The following is a 19,287-nucleotide window of genomic DNA, read 5'->3' as shown; positions in this document are numbered from 1 at the left end:
GATGCCTTCCACCGAGCAAGTCAAAAAGATTTTTGCCCCCTTCGGAGAAGGGAGAGCTCAAGATTTCTTTGAAAATATTGTTGACGATGTGGACTGGCAAGTAAAAGGTGGGCAGTGACTATGGGTTTGTGTCTTACCCTTTACTTACGTTGCTCATGGCAGGCACCTTTTGCCCTATCGCTGGGCACTACCATTCCAAGGCCGAGTTCCACGAAGGGACCAAGGCTCTCAGCTCAACTTGGGCGAGTCCCTTGAAGCTGGAAGTTCAAAACATCATCTGCGATGGTCGCCAAGCCGCTGTTGAGCTGAAGGCTGTGGACACGAAGTGTAAGAATGGCCTGCCGTTCACCAATGTGTATACCTGGATATGCGTGTTCAACGAACAGAACAAGATTGTCAAGATCCGCGCTTATATGGATACGTAAGTTCTTCCGGCATTTATAGCAACATTCTATTGGAAACATTATTGACTCGCCTTAATCTAAGTGATCTGGTCGTCAGAGCCATTAGGGAGAATCAGTGATCGCGTAGCAGAGGCTAGGCAGGATTGATGAAGTAGGGATGGGGTACTAGCTAAGTATCTTGTCGCACTTTTTTAGGCAATAAAACCACTGGACCAAAAATGCACTATAGGCAACATTCTTAGTATATCCCGTTATTTCCAACTTTGACACATCTTTTTCAAGCCCCATAGAGCGTACTGAAGTAGCAACCAGAAATCCAGAACTAGAAACTGTGCGACAAGCCACAACTACTAAGCCAAAGCGGCGAGGCGCAGATGCTGAAAGTTTGGACCTAGTAGATGAGATGGGGCTGACCCAATAACTCTAGGCTGCTCTGCATATGGAGCCTAGTTGAAGGGTCAGTGCGGCAGCCGCGCGATAGAGGCTGATTTCAGCTTATCTAGTCTACTACACACTTACTCAAATCGACTAAGACTTTACTCGCTATATTTTCCTATTCTCCGTCATTCGTGTCACATATGACCATAGGGTGCGGAGAACAGGGTGCGGAGAACAGGGTTTCCATCCGCCCAGCCGTACTTAAGCCACACGCCGGTCAGTGAGTATTATGGTGGGTGCCAACATGCGAATCCTGACTGTTGTATTATCTTATTTTATTTTTTTGCTTACTTTTTATTCATCGTGAGTGAGTTGAGGACGGATTATCTTTCTATTTGGCGAGAGCAAGAGGTCTCAGCGGAAGAAGCGGGAGAGCTACAAATGATAGCGAACGTTGACAATATTCTTACTTTCCGGTCATACAGCTACTATCATTTAGAACAAGAAACTAGAAATTATCGATGATATGAGCTTAGCAAAGATGCACATGTATAAATATGCAAATAAGTTAGTTATTTTACAAAGTCTTTTCGACGAAGACAACAGGTTGATGACATAGTTAAATCACTAAGATGATTCCTCCATGACTCGAGACACAGATGATGTTACAAAAGCGTCACATTAACTAGTCAGGATGTAACTCTAAATGCCTCTGGTATCCCCTTGTCACCAAGCGCTTCTCCCACGATAAAAGGCTCAGAGGGGAGCAGAACAAAGATAACACGGGACACTTTATCTGTTGGGTTATTCCACTGGTGCATAGTCTACTTCTGTGTTAGCTCTCGCGTCTCTGGCGCATAAAGGAAAGGACCAGAGGCCAACTGACTGCTTGTTGTACGACAACATCACCAGCCCGAACCCTAGTTTTCGATCCGTCATCAAGGAGCATCTCCATTTCACCATCCATGATAATCGCATAATCGAGTGACTGTGTGCGGTGGTTGTGGCCCTTGGAGTTCGGAGGAAAATCCACCACGCGGATCAGAGACCCCCTGCTATACATCTGCTTACTGCGGCTATCGGCACTCGGATCGGTTGCCGTTAGCTCCGCCGGGTACTGTCTGGTCATCCAGATGGTTGCAGCTTTGGAAGCAAATCCTTTATTGGGTTCTAGATTTCCATCAAACAAGATCACAGATTGGGAACCATGGTGCGTAGTGACAACTCGGCGAAGAGGAGCATTTGCTGATGCCATATTGAACTGATCCAGGAGAGCAAATTGAGAGTCAGGAACAAGATTATTTGAAGGTATCCTTTACCATGCTACCAATTCATAAGCCTACAATTTATAGTGCGGTCCCGACTGTCTAAGCACCCTGAAAGAGAAGCAATGCCGATTAGTGATACCGCATTGCCTTCTCCTTTGGCCCAGGTTCTACCCCACGGAATGGTTCCGTACCCCATAAGACAGCTTTCCCCGCTATCGACCCGTTGTCAGTACCCCATAATTCTCGCCCTTTTTGGGGTGGATCCCCCTTTGCCTGGATTTCGGCCCCGCTCGGATATCCCACACACGCCGTCGGGCGAGGGGGTGCCGAAGGTGCAAATAATCCGCGGATAATGACATGGTTATAAAGATAGGCTGAAGCTCTGACCATTGGAAGTCGACTATAACCCTCAATAGTTTGTTTCGAAACCAAAGCTCTTATTCGTCATGACTCTGGCCATTGCTGGTTTTGACGTTGCCCAGGCCCCGGCCATTCCGCCGGAGGAGGAGGCTGCCAACCAAGTGGCTCCATTTCATCCTTCCACCCAGGAGCTCCCAAAGGGCTTCCGGAAAAGTGAGAAGAATGCCGCATTTCCTGTAGACACCATTTTTGAACGGGATGTGGCGGTCACCATGAGAGATGGCGTCAAGCTCTATTGTGATATCTTCCGTCCTAAGGGCCGCTCTAACATTCCAGCAATTCTCATCTGGAGCCCGTATGGTAAAGGTGGCAATGGTTAGTGAGAGCCTTGGTCGTGTTGCATAGTCTTAAGGGAATGGACTCAAAGCTGATTCAAAACATTCCTTAGGGCCTCATGGGTTACATATGATTGAAGGTCGATTTGGGGTCCCAGAAGAACGATTAAGTGGATATGAGAAGTTTGAGGGCCTTGACCCTGCCGACTGGGTTGGTCATGACTACGCAATCATTAACTTTGACCTGCGCGGATGTTGGAACTCCGAAGGCACCATCCCGTACGTTGATTTCAGGGCGATTATGGCAAGAATATACTAACCTACGTGGATTAGGTGGCTAGGATCTCAAGATGGTCGAGATGGCTACGATGCGATTGAGCATGTGGCTCAGTTGGACTGGTGTAACGGAAAGGTGGCGCTCGCTGGCAACAGCTGGCTAGCCATGTCTCAGTGGTTCATTGCGGCGGAGCAGCCTCCTCATCTGGCCGCCTTTGCCCCATGGGAGGGAGCCAGTGACTTCTACCGGGATACACTTTGCCGCGGTGGCACACCCTATCCTTATCAGCGGTTTTGGAAGATTCTTGAATCATCGATGATCGGTCGGGGCCAGGTAGAGGCAATCACCGATATGCTCACTCGGTATCCGCTGTACAACGAGTACTGGGAGGACAAAAGAGCTAAACTGGATCGCGTGAAGGCTCCGTGCTACGTACTTGCCAGTTACTCGACCTCTCTTCATACCAGCGGCTCGATCGGGGGATACAATGCCTTGGGATGCCAGGATAAATGGTCAGTAGCCCCTGGCCTTTTCCCCCGGTGTATTGCCGCGATGTAGCATACTAACGTACTCTGGCAGGTTGCGAGTGCACCCCAAGCAAGAATGGTCTGATCTATATTCAGATGAAAGCACAGAGGATCTTCGCAAGTTTTTGGATTTCTACACCAAGGATATCCAAAATGACTGGCCAGCGACGCCCCGGATCCGGGTTTCTTTATTGCCTTTTAATGAGGTAAGTTTGCAATCCTTAGTTGACTGACAACTGGCTGACCCGGCACACAAACAGGCACCGATTGACAATAAACCGTTTCCGGCGTATCCCGTGCCCCAGACTCAATATACCAAGCTGTTCCTGACCGAGAGCGGCGACCTCTCCCCTCAACCACCCTCCTCGTCGTCTGAGTTGTCTTATCTATCGGATTTTGTCCCCACAAAGCCCGATCACAATTCCGAGGAACTCATCTTTACCTACAAATTCGGAAAGCCAACCTGGCTGCTCGGATACAGCAAGGTTATTCTACACCTCTCGGCAGATATCCCGCAAGACTTGGACGTATTCGTCCAGTTGCGGAAAATGGACAAGTCTGGGGCAATTTTACAACACATGAACGTACCACTTAAACAACTGGTGCCACCCAAACGCAGCCCTGACGAGGTGTCCAATACTTGCTTCCTCAAATACCTTGGGCCCACAGGGGCTCTCCGAGCCACTCACGCTAGAACCAAGATTCCTTCTTCTGACCCGAACGCATGGCCAAAGTATCGCAATGACAAAAAAGAGGCCGCGGTAAAGGCAGGTCAAGTATATCGCCTAGAAGTTCCTATTTGGCCAGCTGGCATTACTTTTGACACTGGGGAATTTTTGGTGCTAAAGGTGGCGGGTCACTATATGAGCATGATGGAGTTTGATTTCTTGAATCACCACCCTGACATCGAGAATAAGGGCCCACACACGCTTCATCTAGGGGTTGAGGATGGAAGCTACTTGGTTGTTCCCCTGGTTGAGCCCTTTTAACTTTAGCTTTGCTATGTACAGTGACTTAAATTAAATGGATATAAGCCGTCACCGCTATCGTGGGCTACTTGTGTTGACATTATTCCCAAGGCCCTTGTACCGTAGAAATGCTTGTCTATTATGATTGCCAGTTCGATGAGAGAGAATCTATATCCACGCTTTAACGGCTACCCAGAAAGAGCTTATCACCTGTTTTTTTTTTTTTTTTTTTTTTTTTTTTTTTTTCGCTATTGCCTGAACTAATAATTTGCTTTAGCTGCGCTCAAATTGGAGTCTACTAGATTATATATTGCGGATGTCTCTGCAGTTCCCTTGTAACTGTAGTGACTACTCATTTCTTCATAGCATATTCCACAACTATAGCCAGAGTATTTGCGACATATTAAGTTCTCAAGTGAGTCCAAGCGTCGTCGAGAAAAGTTATTTCTGCACTATAGATCGCATACAGCTATTCGCCTACAGTTCCTGCTAATGTATGGCACGGTATGGTTAACGGATGGCTTAGGTGCCGCAAAGATAGAGCTACCAAAAAAGTTTCACTTCCCTAGTCTCTAAACAAACAAGCATATGCGTACAGAAGGGGGACATGGACAATTTGGGCTCTCTCTCGAAATATTCAATAATAGACCTGCTTCAATCCCTTGAAGATAGTAAATGCAAAGGTTGACGCAGCGATAGCAGTAACGCTCAGTCCCACGATCAGACCTTGCTCAAAATACGAGAGCCGACCGCCCTTTGGCTGTGAAATTTTCTTCAAATTCAGGTAACCATGACGAGATCCTTGGTAATTCAGGTTGGAGTCTTGTAGGATAACTTTATTGCGTGAAAAGTTGTCTGGGCGGAATGGCAGCGCGAAAGTATCGTGTGATGAACTGGGTGCAATCATGCCTGGGAAATACCAAGTTAATACCAGCTCAGCATAGCGCGTATGGATGGATACTCACAAAATGATCGCGGAGGAATGCAATTTACAAAGCAATGCTCTGAGTTAATAAACTGGGAGAGGTACCAGGTTTCTTTCCCGCCGCCGAACACATAGATCGCCGGCGAAGGCATGCCATTGTTCCTAGAAGAGTCAGACTGAGGTTCCTTGGCACTTTAGTGGCACTTAATTTGAACCTACACTTTGTTCCACAAGTCAATCCCGTGATCGAGACTGGTGGTCGGAATCAACAAGATGCCGTGGTATGACTTTGTGACCTGACTTGCAACCGGACCAATAGTTTCTGGATCAATCGAACTGGACATGTACACAATCGTCAGTTGGGTCACTATACCAATACTTGGATGGGCTTAATATTACTCGGTGGACTGAAGCACAATCAGGCGAGAGAGCTTGTCGGCGGTGACAGACAGCCCCTTCTTTTTGAGAGAGGGGAAGGTAGATGTCAGAAGATCGGCAATCTCTGTTGCCGTGGACTGGTCAGAGGATGCCGGCGCCTTCCCTACCCAGTCGAGTCGTTGCTGCACAAGCCACGTAAGCTGTTCAATCACGAATTCGTCCACAAAGCAGACCCGAGGCATCGATCCAGAATGCTGGCGAGAGCCATTCAAGATCGATTTTTCTAGCCAGGTTGCAACTGTCTCCAGTTCTGAGGTGCTGCGGTCGACAAATATCGCAGGGAGGCCGGTGGTGGGGATGTGAATTCGTATGGCTGGGTTTATTTGCCGCATCACATTGGCAAAGTCTTCGGTGGTCTCTGAGTCCTGTAGGGCGGCTGATTCAAAGCGTAGGTGTTTTAACTCTTCGGAACGAACAGAAACATCCACAAGCCCAATTGCCTCCTGGTCCATGCCATTCTGGATGATGTTGTGGAGAACTTGGTTGATCGCGGGCGTTGCGACGCACAAAAGAACCACACAACAACTTCCCGCGGCGACGGCAGCCGCCAAAGGAAGAATAGCTGACGAAAGAGGGCATGGCAAAGCCGCTTGAATCAGGACCGGACCCAGCGCCACAGAGTTCAAGGGAGAGGTCTGACCAGCTTGAACAGACCTCTCCCGATCCAGGGAGGAAGGGAAATCCAATTGGTCGTAAAGCTGCTTAATTGCATCGAGAGCGAGGTCAATCTCCACCGATGCGCCATCTTCGATAGTCTCAAGATCTTTGGTAAGATAATAAATCAGTGGATTGAGATCATACAAGTCGCAGTCATCTCTCTGTGATAGTCATTGTCCATCAAGGACTACATACCTTTGGAAAACGCAGCGACTAAGCCAGATCGATGGCGTGTCAGTGCGGCATGCAATCCAGCAAGTTCTTTCTGCCTCTGGAGGACATTTTCCAGTCGGCCTTCAACCCAGGCAGACTGTACAGCCGCGTAAACCTCTGTCAAAGACATATTCAACTTTTGTGCAAGCGAATCACGAAGTGGTTAGGAATCCAAGTTCACACGGGGGCTTGGCCAAACGTGAAGGAAACCAGCGTAGAATATTCATGTGAACTGGCCCCGTGAATGCGCTCCCCCAGGGTTTCTATTTCGATGCTTTCGCCAAGAATGGAGAAGCTCGTAAGCCGGAGGTCGGGGTTAAGGTCAATCGGTTCGGCTCCACACGCGGCACAAGTGGGCGCCCCAGTCTCGCCCCAGTCCCGCCCCAGGGCTCGCAGCTACAGACACTAAAGCCGAGAAATAATTGTAGCTAGATCGGGTGATGTACACTAAGAGAGTGGTGCTTTAACTTTCCAATTTCCTTCTGATAATAGTCACCGATTGCTTATTGTATCTTTCACTATCTGAGCCGGCAGAAATGGGCAACCAAAAAAGTGGGAAAATGATGTTGATTTCCACGGACTTCAAGAACATGATGTGCTGACAGTTATGTGTATCGCTTTTAGAACCAGCCCCGGTATTTCTCTTTGCACATGGCTCGACCATGATGCTGGGCGAGGAGTCGGAGCCTGCGAGAACCTGGGAGCAGGTAGGAAACGAAGCCTTGCGACGAGGAATGAAACGGATCGTCATGATGGTAAGTCCCCTCACTATGCGCTGGATGGAGAGCTTTACAAATTAACTGGATGCCTTTAATGTACAGGGTGCCCACTGGGAGACATTGGAAGACGCCGTCGAAGTTAGCATGAACCCCGACCCAAAGAAGCTGCCTATGGGCGGCGTCCGTGACGATCGCTACTTGCCCTACAAATTGGCACCTGATATCGAAGGAGGTCAGGAGGTGCTGGAAAGGCTTCGTGCTGCGGGAATAAATGCTCGGGCAGCGCCCAAGTTCGACTGGATCCACGACACCTTCTTGGTAATCATCCGCATGTTTCCGCACTGTGTGCCCATTCCGACCACTTTGGTCTCGATGAATGCTCGATATGATCCACACTTCCACATCAAGCTGGGCGCCACCCTGCGTCCGATGCGGTACGATGATACCTTGATTATTGGCAGCGGAGGCTCGGTCCACAACCTCTACAGAAACCACTGGGAACACATGTTTAGGTTTAATGACAACTTCGCGCAGCCTGTGCCCCCCGACACTTGGGCGTTACAGTTTCGACAAGCTGTGGAAGATGCGATCCTGCGCAATAAGGGCCCAGAGGTGCGTCGGGCATTGTCTCGGTTGATGAAGCACCCTCGCTTTCGGGACGCTCATGGAACCGATGATCACTGGATGGCTTCTTTATTCGTTGCCGGCGCAGCTGGAGGAGTGGAGGACCAAGGCCCTAACACTATAATGGCAGAATGCTGGGAGTTGGTCAATATGTGCAATTCCCAATATCAACTGGGTTCGTGGGACTAGTGTGGAACGTATATTGTCGGTTGTAGCTCTTTTTTATCTGGTCTACTTGCCTACATAGTCATATCCCAATAAATCCAGTCCACAGTCAATATGGCAGGAACAATCAATTTATACATCTTCCGCTTTGCACCCATTCATGTGGCGTGATAAGACGAGGCGGATTGTTTTTAGGAGGCGCAAAACATGTGGATACAAGCTAGAGAAAAGAATGTATTGATAGAAAGTTGCAACAAATATTCAGGCTAGACAATAAACAGTTGCACAACGAACGTATTTCCCCTTGCAACATGCCCATCAAAATTCACCACCTACTGCCCCAATGCCAATGCTCGTAAACCTTCCAGCTGTGTTTCTCCACAATGAAGACCAGTTCTGCTCAGGTATTGGTTAGGAGCTTATGCAACAGCTAGGTACACATTATGAAGACTCACTGCAATAATGGAACATCCCGCGATCATAAACGTGCCAACAACCTGGAAAAGCCTGGCCTGTCGCCTTTGCTCGCGATCGAGTTCCCTATTTACTGGACGATAATCGGGAACTCGACGATACCCCTGTTGCCACCATCCCGGATTGGAAACTGGATAAGGAACCAGAGGATGCGGTGCCTGCGTGGGGTCGAACTGGGACGGCTGGGCTTCGCGCTGAAGATTGCCAGCAACCGTGACTAGCTGACCAGTAGATTGCTGTATGCCCGTTTGCTCACTATGAGAACGATGAATGTCGTAATCGCTTATAAGGCGGAGGGCGGCAGCATCTGGAAGTCCGGCCGCATGCACTGTTTCCGTTTGTGTTGTCACTGCTGCCATCTCGAAGTGGGAGGTAAAAAAGACAAGAGACAACCAGAGTCACGACCGATGGCCAAAACTATAGACAAGCTAGTGGGGATATTTTCAGGTAGCACGAATTCATAAAATCATTTCCGCCTTTCTCTCCAGAATTGGTTGGAGCTACGGAATGTCAAGCATCCAAGCCTTCGGGGTTAACTGAATTGCTCGGATTTTACTACATGGTGTGGAGCCGAACCGAACCGAGGGGCATTGACCACCTCCACATCCACAGTAATGCCGAACAGCCCGCACTTCCATTCGGAATTGGACCGAGGGGCTAGAGATCTAAACTCTCTTTAATTTGGGTGTTGATCTTCTTTTTTGTATTCAGGTGCCCTTTTCGCGTAATATCGATTTCGCAACCCAAGATGGCCGAAAACAAGTTCCTCAAAATTGACCGTGACAGCTTCCCTTACATCTTTATGAAAAATGTGGACATTCCACTAAAGACGTACGAGAAGGGAATCCTCCGGTGCAATGTCTATCTTCCTAAGGATGCTTCTCCTTTCGGGTCTATGACTTACCCGGTTATTGCCACCTACGGCCCTTGTAAGTAGCTGTCATGACTAAATCGTCAGAGCTGCCCTTGACTAACCCGAGGGAACTCCCATACTAGATGGCAAGGATGTTCCGTACGAGACTTTCTTTAAGAAGAGCTGGGACCAGGTCAACCCGGACATGAAATCGGCTCATTCATCCTGGGAAACCCCAGACCCGGGCTTTTGGACGCGCCAAGGATATATTGTCGTTCGCACCGACGAACGTGGCTCTGGACAGAGCCCAGGGGAGCTCGACACCATGTCTCGCGGCACCAGTGAGGCTTTTTTCGATGTCATTGAGTGGGCGTCAGAGCAGGAATGGTCTTCCAGCAAGGTAGCCTTGCTGGGGATCAGTTACTACGCAGGCACCCAGTGGCGAGTGGCCGCACGTCAGCCAAAAGGACTGTCAGCTATTATTCCCTGGGAAGGCATGAGTGACTACTATCGCGACCGGGTTCGTCATGGTGGCATTCTATCTGACCGGTTCATTGGTGAGACAGCCCGTTGTTGAATATTTCCACTGTTATGCTAATAAGTGTTTTCAACCCGGTAGACTTCTGGTGGCACAACGGTGTTCAGCCAAATCAGTACGGAATGCCCGGTCGAGCCGCTCGAAAATGGGGCGATGATACCCTCGAAGGAGACCTACACCCGGAGGCATTGGTTTCCAATCGTCGCGACCAGACTAAGGACACTGCAGCCCACAAGTATATGGACGAGGAATACTACAAATCGAGGAACTTTGACCTTTCTAGCATCCAAGTTCCTCTTCTGAGCGTTGCAAACTGGGTAAGCAATATTTTCGTTTTCCGCCGGAATCCTATTTAACAGGTCCGCGTTTAGGGTGGCATTCTGCTTCATTTGCGTGGAAATGTCATGGGATGGATGCGTGCCTCATCGCCTTACAAGTTCCTGCGTTTTATAGTCGGACGCCATGACTTGCCGTTCTACTATCCTCAGTCGGCCAGACTTCAATTGTCCTTCCTTGATGCGTTCCTCAAGGACAATGACTACGACGGCTGGAAGTCGGGCCAGCAGCCTCGTGTCAATGTCTGCCTGCGCAAGGGTGACTGTGGAGTTGACGATCCTGAGCGGGAACTGAATTTCCCCAGTCGTGCCGAGAGCGACTGGCCTATCCCAGACACCCAGTACACCAAGTTCTTTCTCAATCCCCACAACAGGCTGTCTCAGGAACCGGACCCTTCTGTTACAACTTGCACATATGATGCACTGAACGGGTATGTACTTCGCTATCTCCTTGAGTCTGAAACATTAGGTGAACCAGGTCTGACGTATATCTTCTCTTACAGAGATCCAGTCACTTTCCGATATCAAACCCCATCAACCCTCGAAATTACCGGTCATATCCTCGCCCATTTGACTGTTTCTTGCTCCAGATCTACTCCTGACGCTCCCTCTCCAACCGAGATTGACTTGTTCGTAACCCTACGCAAGCTAGATGCCGAAGGGAAAGAAGTCTTCTACACCGGTACTATGGGGGATCCCGTGCCTATTGTAAAGGGTTGGCTACGTACATCGCTACGGAAGGTCAACGCCAATCACCCATTCCATCAAGATATCTTGCCTTACCGCGACTACTTCAGCAGTGATGTGCAGCCCGTCAAGGAAGGCGAGAAGTATGAGGTTGACGTGGAAGTGTGGCCGACTAATACTATTCTGGAGCCTAACGAAACGCTAGTACTCGAGATTGCAGGGCATGATACTCAGGGTGTGGGTAAATTCTCCCATGAGCACCCCGAGGACCGGGACCCGAAGGCACTGGGTGGACTCAACCACATCCAAGTAGGACAGGAGAATAGTTTTATTGTGCTACCTGTCATTCCATCCCGATAGACCAGCCGAGGCTGGTATCTATTTGGCCATATGATTCATTGTATAAACTTATCCATCTTTTATTTATGTAGAGGCTTAAATGTCACTATATGTCAGGTTGCAGAACCGGTAACAGGTATATTAGGAGTTAACGTGACAGGTAGTCTACGGCTAGGCTATACACAAGTACATAGACAAGACGGAGCTCGAAGAGCTATCGACAGGGCAAGGATTCAAGGTAAGGTGGGTAACGTGCAGGAGCGGCCAGGCATGCCGGCCGCGCACCGTGATAATATATATATGTTAGAGAAGAGGCCATGAATCGAATCGAATAGTTTGAAGACTGACATTGCTCCGAGGCATACCGAATAGCATCTCTAGAATCATAAAAGAGGGAAGCGCCAGAATGAATACCAGCAGGGTGTGGCCGAACCCCCAGGTATCTTCCTCATCCGCTCCTCCTTTAGCCTGATTCATTTTCGTAAAATAGCCATGCTAACAGAAAAGACCGATTTTGATATACCGTATAGGTCGATAGAACTCGATGTTAGAATCCGGATGACTGAAAAGCATATCACGGAGTAACTAAGGGTAAGTATCTCAATAATCTTCTGGCTGCCAATAATCTTCCCGCTACTCGGTATATTCTTTGACAACCCCCGAATATTGACTTATCATTAGCCCTGATTAATGAATATGAGATCAAGCAACGCCACTGATGCCATTGTACATGATCCGATTGGGCCCTTCTTTTTCAGAATTGTGGATGAAGCAGTGAACTGTGTCGAGAATTGATAGGTATAGCTGACAAAATTTCATTATGACATTCATACATGCCTCACATCGGAAGCGAAGCAACACAACGCAACCTTTGTTACACGAATCCCTGCCCATGTCTACTTTCCGACTCTGGACAATTAAAGCTTGTTATTACGATCGGCCACCAATTTATTATGACGTTTGACTTCTTCCGATTTCGATTTAGGATCCAATTCCCCATCTCAGTGTTAGGTCCTTCGCGGTAGACCTTGAGGGAGTCATGTTTATGATTTACTTCTTTCGGGTTGGATGCCGACTTCCGGGCGCCTAAATATATAAAGCACATGTCAGGGTGTTCCTTTTTGGCCAAGCAGGTCTGGAGAGTATTGTATCGACCTTCAGCACTCGTGTCATGATTTTTGCTTTTGGCATATAATAGCATAGTCTTGTTTTGAAATGTCCTATTGCGCCAACGGCAAGATCACACACAGTAGAACTGTTGCGCAAGTTGAAAACTAGTAATTCGTCGAGGACTTTGCATTGTGATGATTCAGTGACGAGGAAAGTGAAAGAACAAAGCGAGAAGAATGGCACGAGGTTTTAAGCAGACTCCTACGTAGCTAGACATGATTTTGGTCTTATGGAACTCTGGGTAGCGACTTAGGTTTCAAGGAGGCGCTCTTACCTATATGGCAGAATTTATTGAGCTTTACAGCTTTTGCTGCAAGTAGGTACATCCAATTAGGAGTCATTCAGTATTCCCAAGGTGATTCACAGGACCGAGAGCATGACGTCCTGCTTAGCGAATTTTTATTACTTAATATTCTTCGTGTTCAGAAAATAGTTTAGTAGCTGTTTTTACATAACTCTCAAGATCCCTCCTTTTTTCTATTTTCGAGAAGTCTAGTTGAATATGTGCGAAGAGCAAACTACGTCGTCAACTGACGATCACTAAGTCGCCGGCCAACACAAACTCTCAGATAGCACGTCGCTATAGTGTTGTGCCTTTCCTAGGGAGAATATTTTCTGACTGTTTAAAAGGTTCGAGTTTGATTCTGGTGTTTTCGCGTAGGTTGACGTCCTACCTACATTAATACTCGCTTATCGTATCAGGATGCAGCCAGAAGGCAGGGAAAATGGTGGCAAAGTAATACTTTTCATTCTGTTTTCAAAACAACCAAGATAATAATATTCTTTCGCCTAGCCACTCTCCGAAAATGAGAAGATTCTCTTCAGAAACTACGGAAAGGTCTCACGTGGAGGCTTGATAGGTCAACAATCTAATGTGATACTCATGATCCATTATTTCGGGCAATAATTAACAATTGCAAGCAATGGATATATTTTGATTTCGGCGATTTGGCTCTTTCCGCCGCCAATCGAGTGACAAAAAATGGCGCTATTCAAACAGGCAGTGCACGTCCACATCGAGACAGCATCTCGCATCCTTTTGCTCCCGTTCCATCCGCTAGTGATGTTGGAAAGGATGCAAACGAAGACATAAAAAGCCCAAAGCCCATAGTGGGTTGGGCTTAAGATATATATAAAGCCCAAAGCCCACAGTGGGTTGGGCTTTGGGCCTGACTCTAGGCCCATTTTCAGGTTTTGGTGATGTCTAAGCTTGCCATTTGCCATTTGACATAATTCGATAATAAGAAGATCTTATTGGGCTTTTGCTTGATCACCGAGTCGCTATTTTAGTTCAACAGCCTGCAATAAGATTTGTGCGCTCATTCCAGAATTGAAATCTACCTGGGTACAATCACATCACCCTGCTGACTGACGAATCAAATGGAACAAAAAGAATTCACCAACATTGGAGTCACAAAGTGACATTTCCAAGAAAGATTCCACATGGAATGACAATGGAGAAGTAGTTTCAACGGGCCTGGGTAACTGACTGTATGCAAACCGATACAAACTGATTGTTAGATCCTAAAAGCGAGTCTTGTAGAGCCGGAATCATACGGATATGAGGTCCTTCCAAGGCTGGAAGTAAGGAGGAAATGCCCGGATAAAATACACTACTGATACCGGTGTACGTCTTTCCAGGTGTAATATACGTTTTACGGTAGGGGTTTGATGAAAGGTAATGCAAACAATGTACGTGAATTTGTCCCCGCAACCATCGGTATTTGACTTTAGCGGGGATACCCGGCGTGGGCCGCTCCGCCCGACCCTGCGTGACACGGGTTGCTAGATGACGTCTTGATGCAACCTACATTGATACTTTGATCGAGCATGATAGCATTCCTGTTACCAATTGAGAAGCCTTGTTTTCTCAGTGCTGATGAAAATCCGCGTGACTGGCGAACAGCACTCAAAAAAGCTACACGATTGGATGACCTTTTTAGGTATAGGAAAGTTGTCTGAGGTTGGCGGGGCGATTGATTACCATCTCAGGTAATTAGATTAGAAAATCAAGGCAATGTGGTCAAGCTGACCTAATTTAGGGTCTTCTCAGGAAACTCTATGACGTAGAAAATGCAGAAGAAATAGGCATGAGATTCGAACTGTTCTGCCGAAAAATGAGGACTGAATACATGAGAATTACATGTGAATCCAAGCAGAACAAACAAAGTAAGGAAAACGTCACATGACGTTACATAAGTAAAGATAGCGGAGAATTCTCGTAAAAATGAAGGATAAAGTGCGGACTCAGAGAACAGATTAGGACTCTATTCTCTGACACTTATTGAAGCTCAGTGGCCCCTCCCTAGTCATTCTGATGGTACAGAATACCAAGAAATAAGAGTTTTCAGGACTAGGCTTTATCAATAATAGCTTGAGGTACCACGAATACGATTATTATTATGTATGGGTCATTTAGGTGTTCACCTCCAAGAACTCGACTTGCTCCTTTTGCAAGCCGGGATCTTAAGATTTCATTAGTAGATTGCGAGTTATCTGCAGCTATCTATGGTCCACTGTATCTCTTGAATTATGCTCTCTGGTTGTAAAAGCTGCACATTGTGACTGCAATGTAGACGGATAGATCTGCTGAGACGAGAAAGCCTCAAAAGCTCTCTTTGCCAGTTCTCATTCATCTCGCGCCATCTATCGAGACATTTTCGAAACAGAGCCCGTTCTTGTTCCGTTCCATTGCCTGCGGCCACTCCAAAGTCATACATTTTTTGAAAATCATTAGGTGTATCCGCAATGATGACACTGACTGGATAATCCTTGAGAAGTAGCTTTTCGAGTTGATTCTTGTGGACCAATGCCCGTCTATCATTCGACACCGCCTGCATCTCAGCAGCCTCGGTGGCTTGGTGTCGGGGATCAGCCTGCTCGTCTTTAACGGCTTTCCACTCCTTCTCGGATAGGACATGGGACGTTGCAAGACCGGTGGTTTCAACAAAATCTTGGCCACCGAGGACTGGATCAAAAACGTCCCAACCCCACGCACCACTATCAAAGAAACGTTCAGTATTGCAATCCACGAACACCATGCCCACGACATCATTGGGCCTGAGTTCCAGAAACTCGCGAGAAGTGTAGCCTCCCCACGAGTGAGCGACAATGATGAACGGAGGCTCAATACCGGCGTTCTGAAGGAGAGTATCAAGCTCTGCTGCGACTGATGCTGCAGATATGCTTGGTGGTGTCTGGCTGGGACCTTCACTCCTACCCATCCCTGAACGATCATAGTTCAACCAACGAGCAAATGGAACCACAAGCTTTCGCACTGCAACCCACTCATCGATCGTGCTGCCAAGGCCTTGCATGAGAACGACAATCGGCTGTCCAGGCTTGCGATCTGGCCCCGAAACGGACAGATAGAGGCTATGGGAACCGACAGAGACAAGCCCATTCTTATCACCTTTGTCCCAGTCAATCTTAGAAATTGGTTGCATTGTGAACTGAATGCGGGTTCATGTTGAACAAGCAATAAATTGACGTCGAGTTGTTGGATAACGGGGAGGTGAAAGATGCCCAAACCCCCGCTTTCTCAGCCTGCCCCTCTCTAGAAAATTCTACGGGATAGCCAGAAATTACAATGACTCATTAGATACTAGTTCCCGATACGTTCTATAACACGATACTGCCAGGCAGGGCCGCAGGAATTACTCAAACTAACGTCATAACGATTACCGCGTTTTTCGCTACAGCCCGAGAAATTGAGTAGGAGTGTCTGAGGGGTAATCTGTTTTCGAATTCTACTGTAGTGGTGGTAGAATGTTGCAACCGTGTCAGCAGAAAGGAATGGTGGGGGAAAGCAGAGAATCGCATCCATGACTTATCTACGCTCACTTTTTTGTATCAAGGAGTTGATTGATTTCTTCGGCCGGATTGAATGCATCTTGGCATTTTGTTCCGTGGATTCATGAAAAAGAAATCATTCGTCACAATGTTGATATATAAGATTGCATGTCACTCTGGAACAGATATATAATAATTACACAAATTACAATCGCGCCTCATACCCATTACTCTCTTGAAGTCGGTTTGCCCAACGACCGATGTCGCTAACAAACCGCTGAGCAGCTCCTGGTTTCACGCCGTGCTTTATGAAAAGTTCTCAATCCTGATCACCGGAATCTGTTCAAGGTCGAGACAATCTGCAAGGGCCACGTCACAGGCTTTCTGAATGTTCTCTCTGAAAATTGTGGACACTGCTTACCCGTGATTGATGCCACCTTAAATATTCTTCCACAGCACCTCCAACCCATTCGCAAGTGGCAGCTTGGAATAAATGCGGGACAAGCTGTAGATTGAAGTCCAGCTAGGCCTCAAATACATCACCTTTGTGGATTTGGGAACGTACCATGTTCGATTATCATATAATAATGCTCCACAAAATCAATTTCATATCTCCCCGATCCAGGCTTGAATGGAGATTTCGATGTCGCAGACGGTGCAAAGAAATGAATAAAAAAATCAAGAAGTGATGGTGATGCACGGCTTCATCATGAAGGGTTTGAAAGTCAGGTCCTCGTTCATTTTTTACATCATAGACTCTTTGCTCCGGATAGAGATGAGAACCCTTGAAGGCTCAATTTGGTTCAAGTCCACCTGTGGCATCTGGAACATAGATTTACAAGCCATCGGCGCAGATAAGAAGGTGAAAAGTGCAACCCATCTCTCCAACTAGAAACCTTCAGCAAAATGGGCCTGCACGAGGAATGTTGTGATCTCCTGGGTAATTCATTTTCCGTTCTGGCCTCGTGACTCTCAAATAACAGATCCCTAGTCATCGGCTCTGGTCCCATTGGGGCTACCTGCGCCAAGGAGATTCTTCAACCCGAGTCCGATTCGATCGTTTACCATACAATCCAAGCATCATTATGATAGAAGCGGGAGCACAGCATTGAAGCCCTGAATGCCGTGACCTTTCAACGAAATTGAAGTTGACTAGTATTCGCACTTTACAGGGAGTTCAAGATCGCCGGAGAGCACAAGAAAAACGCCGTGGCATTTCAAAAGCAGATTGATTCTTTCGCCAAGTAAGTGTTTTGATTGTGGCGCACTAGAGCCCTGAAACAGTACTAATGGAAGGGCCTACCAGCATTATTCAGGTATCAATACTCCCCGCGCATTTCTTGAGCTCTATCCCGCATTCATGAATCATGATGCTCACGAGGCATTTTCAGGGAAGTTTACATGCAACTTCTGTGCCAACAAGGGTAGATCCCAGTCTCAAGTTACCACCTGTCTCCTGGTCCCCTCGGTAAGACACGCTCCTTGCCCTTAGTGACCTTGAAACAGCGTGAATACTCTTACAGCGGTAAACAGAACTCCAATGGACAGAATCAGGAGAAGATATTTACAGTAACCTAGACGCCAATGCAGTGGGCCGCAACGTTGGAAGAACGTCGACGCAGTGAGTGGTCACCTGCAATATTCCGCTCGGTTTCATCAACCAAAGTTGTTGGACCTGTGCCACCCGGAGGCAGCACAAAGCCATTGAACGATCCACAGTCTTCGATGATGATACCTGAGACAAGCTGTATAGAAGAGCAGAACAGCTGATAAGCACCGACATGGATGAGAATGTCCTCGAGGGATCGATTCGCCAGCGACTAGTCCTGGATATTCTAAGGAATGAGCTTCACGATCGAGAAGTGCGACCTCTCCCACTTGCCGCGAAGAAAGTGGAAGCGAAAATTGATCACTTGGTCATCTACATCCGCGGCATTGGGCGACCTGCTGGGTTACAACCCATGCAGGTTATCCTCTGCTCGAGCTACGAGACGAGCACATTTGCGAAAGGCTTGAAATTGAGACCGTGGGTGGAGTCTCCAAAGTTACCTCTGCTGTCGTCAAAGCTCTTGCCAAACCTCAGCCAACGGCTCATGCCGAGGATAAAATCAGGATTAAAGCCAAATATGTAGTCATTTGCGCCGGGAAGATTCTAAAACTGCAGCTCCTTTACACCTCGGGCTTTCGCCCGAAAGACACGGATGAGGAGCAGCCAAAACCGTCAAATGGCCATTGTATCTTCCAGCATTGGTATGATCGTGCAATGAATGAGTAAAAACTCGCTCACTGACTCCTTCTACAGAGGTGGGAACTTGACCGAGCAGACAATGTGCTTTTGTCAAATATTCTTGAAAGACGAGTGGGCCAAGAAGCTTCAGACCGACGATTGGGGAGAAGAGTGCGAAGCACACAGAAAGAAATTCGACAAAGACGCCGACCTTCTGCGAGTTCCCTTCGATGAAGAAGACCGCATTCAAAGACATGATAATCTAACTTTCTCTGGAAGACCCAGTGAGATCGTTCTTCTCTTCCTTTTCCACGCCACGAAGCAATCCACACCATAGTGCTGCAGAGTCCAGTGCTCATAAATGTGCTGCTGACCATGTTTGCTTTCACGCAGATCCGCAGTTTTAATGGGTAGACAAAACAAGCTGTATTCCATCAAATGCAGCGGACGGACTTCCTTGAAACACAGTCAATTCCACGGGCTCTCCTGCAGTACTGTGGAGCAGGAAAGAAAACCATGCATCTCTGCTTGACCGGGGGCTCACGGTCGCTGGCGGGAAGTTCCCCACATCTTTCAGCATGGACTGTACACGTATGATCAGGATTGCAAAGGCC

The 19,287-nt window shown here is 47.6% G+C and overlaps 9 protein-coding genes across 9 annotated transcripts; 5 read left to right on the top strand and 4 right to left on the bottom strand.

The window, feature by feature from the left end:
• Nucleotides 1-155: 155 nt before the first annotated feature.
• On the top strand, nt 156-523 carry N7484_000050 (nuclear transport factor 2 family protein; the record flags this gene model as incomplete). The annotated part of the gene is made up of 2 exons (XM_057110471.1): nt 156-421; nt 445-523. The coding sequence occupies 2 exons, from the start codon at nt 156-158 to the stop codon at nt 521-523; spliced, it is 345 nt and encodes a 114-aa protein (XP_056977697.1).
• Nucleotides 524-1,471: 948 nt separating this feature from the next.
• Nucleotides 1,472-2,037, bottom strand: N7484_000049 (cupin domain-containing protein; the record flags this gene model as incomplete). The annotated part of the gene is made up of 2 exons (XM_057110470.1): nt 1,472-1,606; nt 1,669-2,037. The coding sequence occupies 2 exons, from the start codon at nt 2,035-2,037 to the stop codon at nt 1,472-1,474; spliced, it is 504 nt and encodes a 167-aa protein (XP_056977696.1).
• A 459-nt stretch (nt 2,038-2,496) lies between these two features.
• On the top strand, nt 2,497-4,538 carry N7484_000048 (uncharacterized protein; the record flags this gene model as incomplete). The annotated part of the gene is made up of 5 exons (XM_057110469.1): nt 2,497-2,785; nt 2,859-3,024; nt 3,079-3,534; nt 3,602-3,755; nt 3,810-4,538. The coding sequence occupies 5 exons, from the start codon at nt 2,497-2,499 to the stop codon at nt 4,536-4,538; spliced, it is 1,794 nt and encodes a 597-aa protein (XP_056977695.1).
• A 616-nt stretch (nt 4,539-5,154) lies between these two features.
• On the bottom strand, nt 5,155-6,880 carry N7484_000047 (uncharacterized protein; the record flags this gene model as incomplete). Its single annotated transcript, XM_057110468.1, has 5 exons — nt 5,155-5,426; nt 5,483-5,604; nt 5,662-5,778; nt 5,842-6,643; nt 6,733-6,880. The coding sequence occupies 5 exons, from the start codon at nt 6,878-6,880 to the stop codon at nt 5,155-5,157; spliced, it is 1,461 nt and encodes a 486-aa protein (XP_056977694.1).
• A 532-nt stretch (nt 6,881-7,412) lies between these two features.
• On the top strand, nt 7,413-8,282 carry N7484_000046 (DODA-type extradiol aromatic ring-opening family dioxygenase; the record flags this gene model as incomplete). Its single annotated transcript, XM_057110467.1, has 2 exons — nt 7,413-7,505; nt 7,572-8,282. 2 exons carry the CDS (start codon nt 7,413-7,415, stop codon nt 8,280-8,282), a joined length of 804 nt encoding a protein of 267 aa, XP_056977693.1.
• Nucleotides 8,283-8,677: 395 nt separating this feature from the next.
• N7484_000045 (uncharacterized protein) lies at nt 8,678-9,091 on the bottom strand (the record flags this gene model as incomplete). The annotated part of the gene is made up of 1 exon (XM_057110466.1): nt 8,678-9,091. One exon carries the CDS (start codon nt 9,089-9,091, stop codon nt 8,678-8,680), a length of 414 nt encoding a protein of 137 aa, XP_056977692.1.
• A 389-nt stretch (nt 9,092-9,480) lies between these two features.
• On the top strand, nt 9,481-11,505 carry N7484_000044 (uncharacterized protein; the record flags this gene model as incomplete). Its single annotated transcript, XM_057110465.1, has 5 exons — nt 9,481-9,661; nt 9,729-10,142; nt 10,205-10,440; nt 10,495-10,889; nt 10,962-11,505. The coding sequence occupies 5 exons, from the start codon at nt 9,481-9,483 to the stop codon at nt 11,503-11,505; spliced, it is 1,770 nt and encodes a 589-aa protein (XP_056977691.1).
• Nucleotides 11,506-15,146: 3,641 nt separating this feature from the next.
• Nucleotides 15,147-16,100, bottom strand: N7484_000043 (alpha/beta fold hydrolase; the record flags this gene model as incomplete). The annotated part of the gene is made up of 1 exon (XM_057110464.1): nt 15,147-16,100. The coding sequence occupies one exon, from the start codon at nt 16,098-16,100 to the stop codon at nt 15,147-15,149; it is 954 nt and encodes a 317-aa protein (XP_056977690.1).
• Nucleotides 16,101-18,227: 2,127 nt separating this feature from the next.
• Nucleotides 18,228-19,010, top strand: N7484_000042 (uncharacterized protein; the record flags this gene model as incomplete). Its single annotated transcript, XM_057110463.1, has 2 exons — nt 18,228-18,472; nt 18,749-19,010. 2 exons carry the CDS (start codon nt 18,228-18,230, stop codon nt 19,008-19,010), a joined length of 507 nt encoding a protein of 168 aa, XP_056977689.1.
• Nucleotides 19,011-19,287: the final 277 nt, after the last annotated feature.

This window comes from Penicillium longicatenatum (assembly GCF_028827895.1).
Source record: "Penicillium longicatenatum strain IBT 33135 chromosome Unknown contig_11_segment0_segment0, whole genome shotgun sequence".
NCBI classification, from domain to species: Eukaryota; Fungi; Ascomycota; class Eurotiomycetes; order Eurotiales; family Aspergillaceae; genus Penicillium; species Penicillium longicatenatum.
Note: the sequence above shows the minus strand (reverse complement) of the source record. Positions and strands in the feature narration are given on the sequence as shown.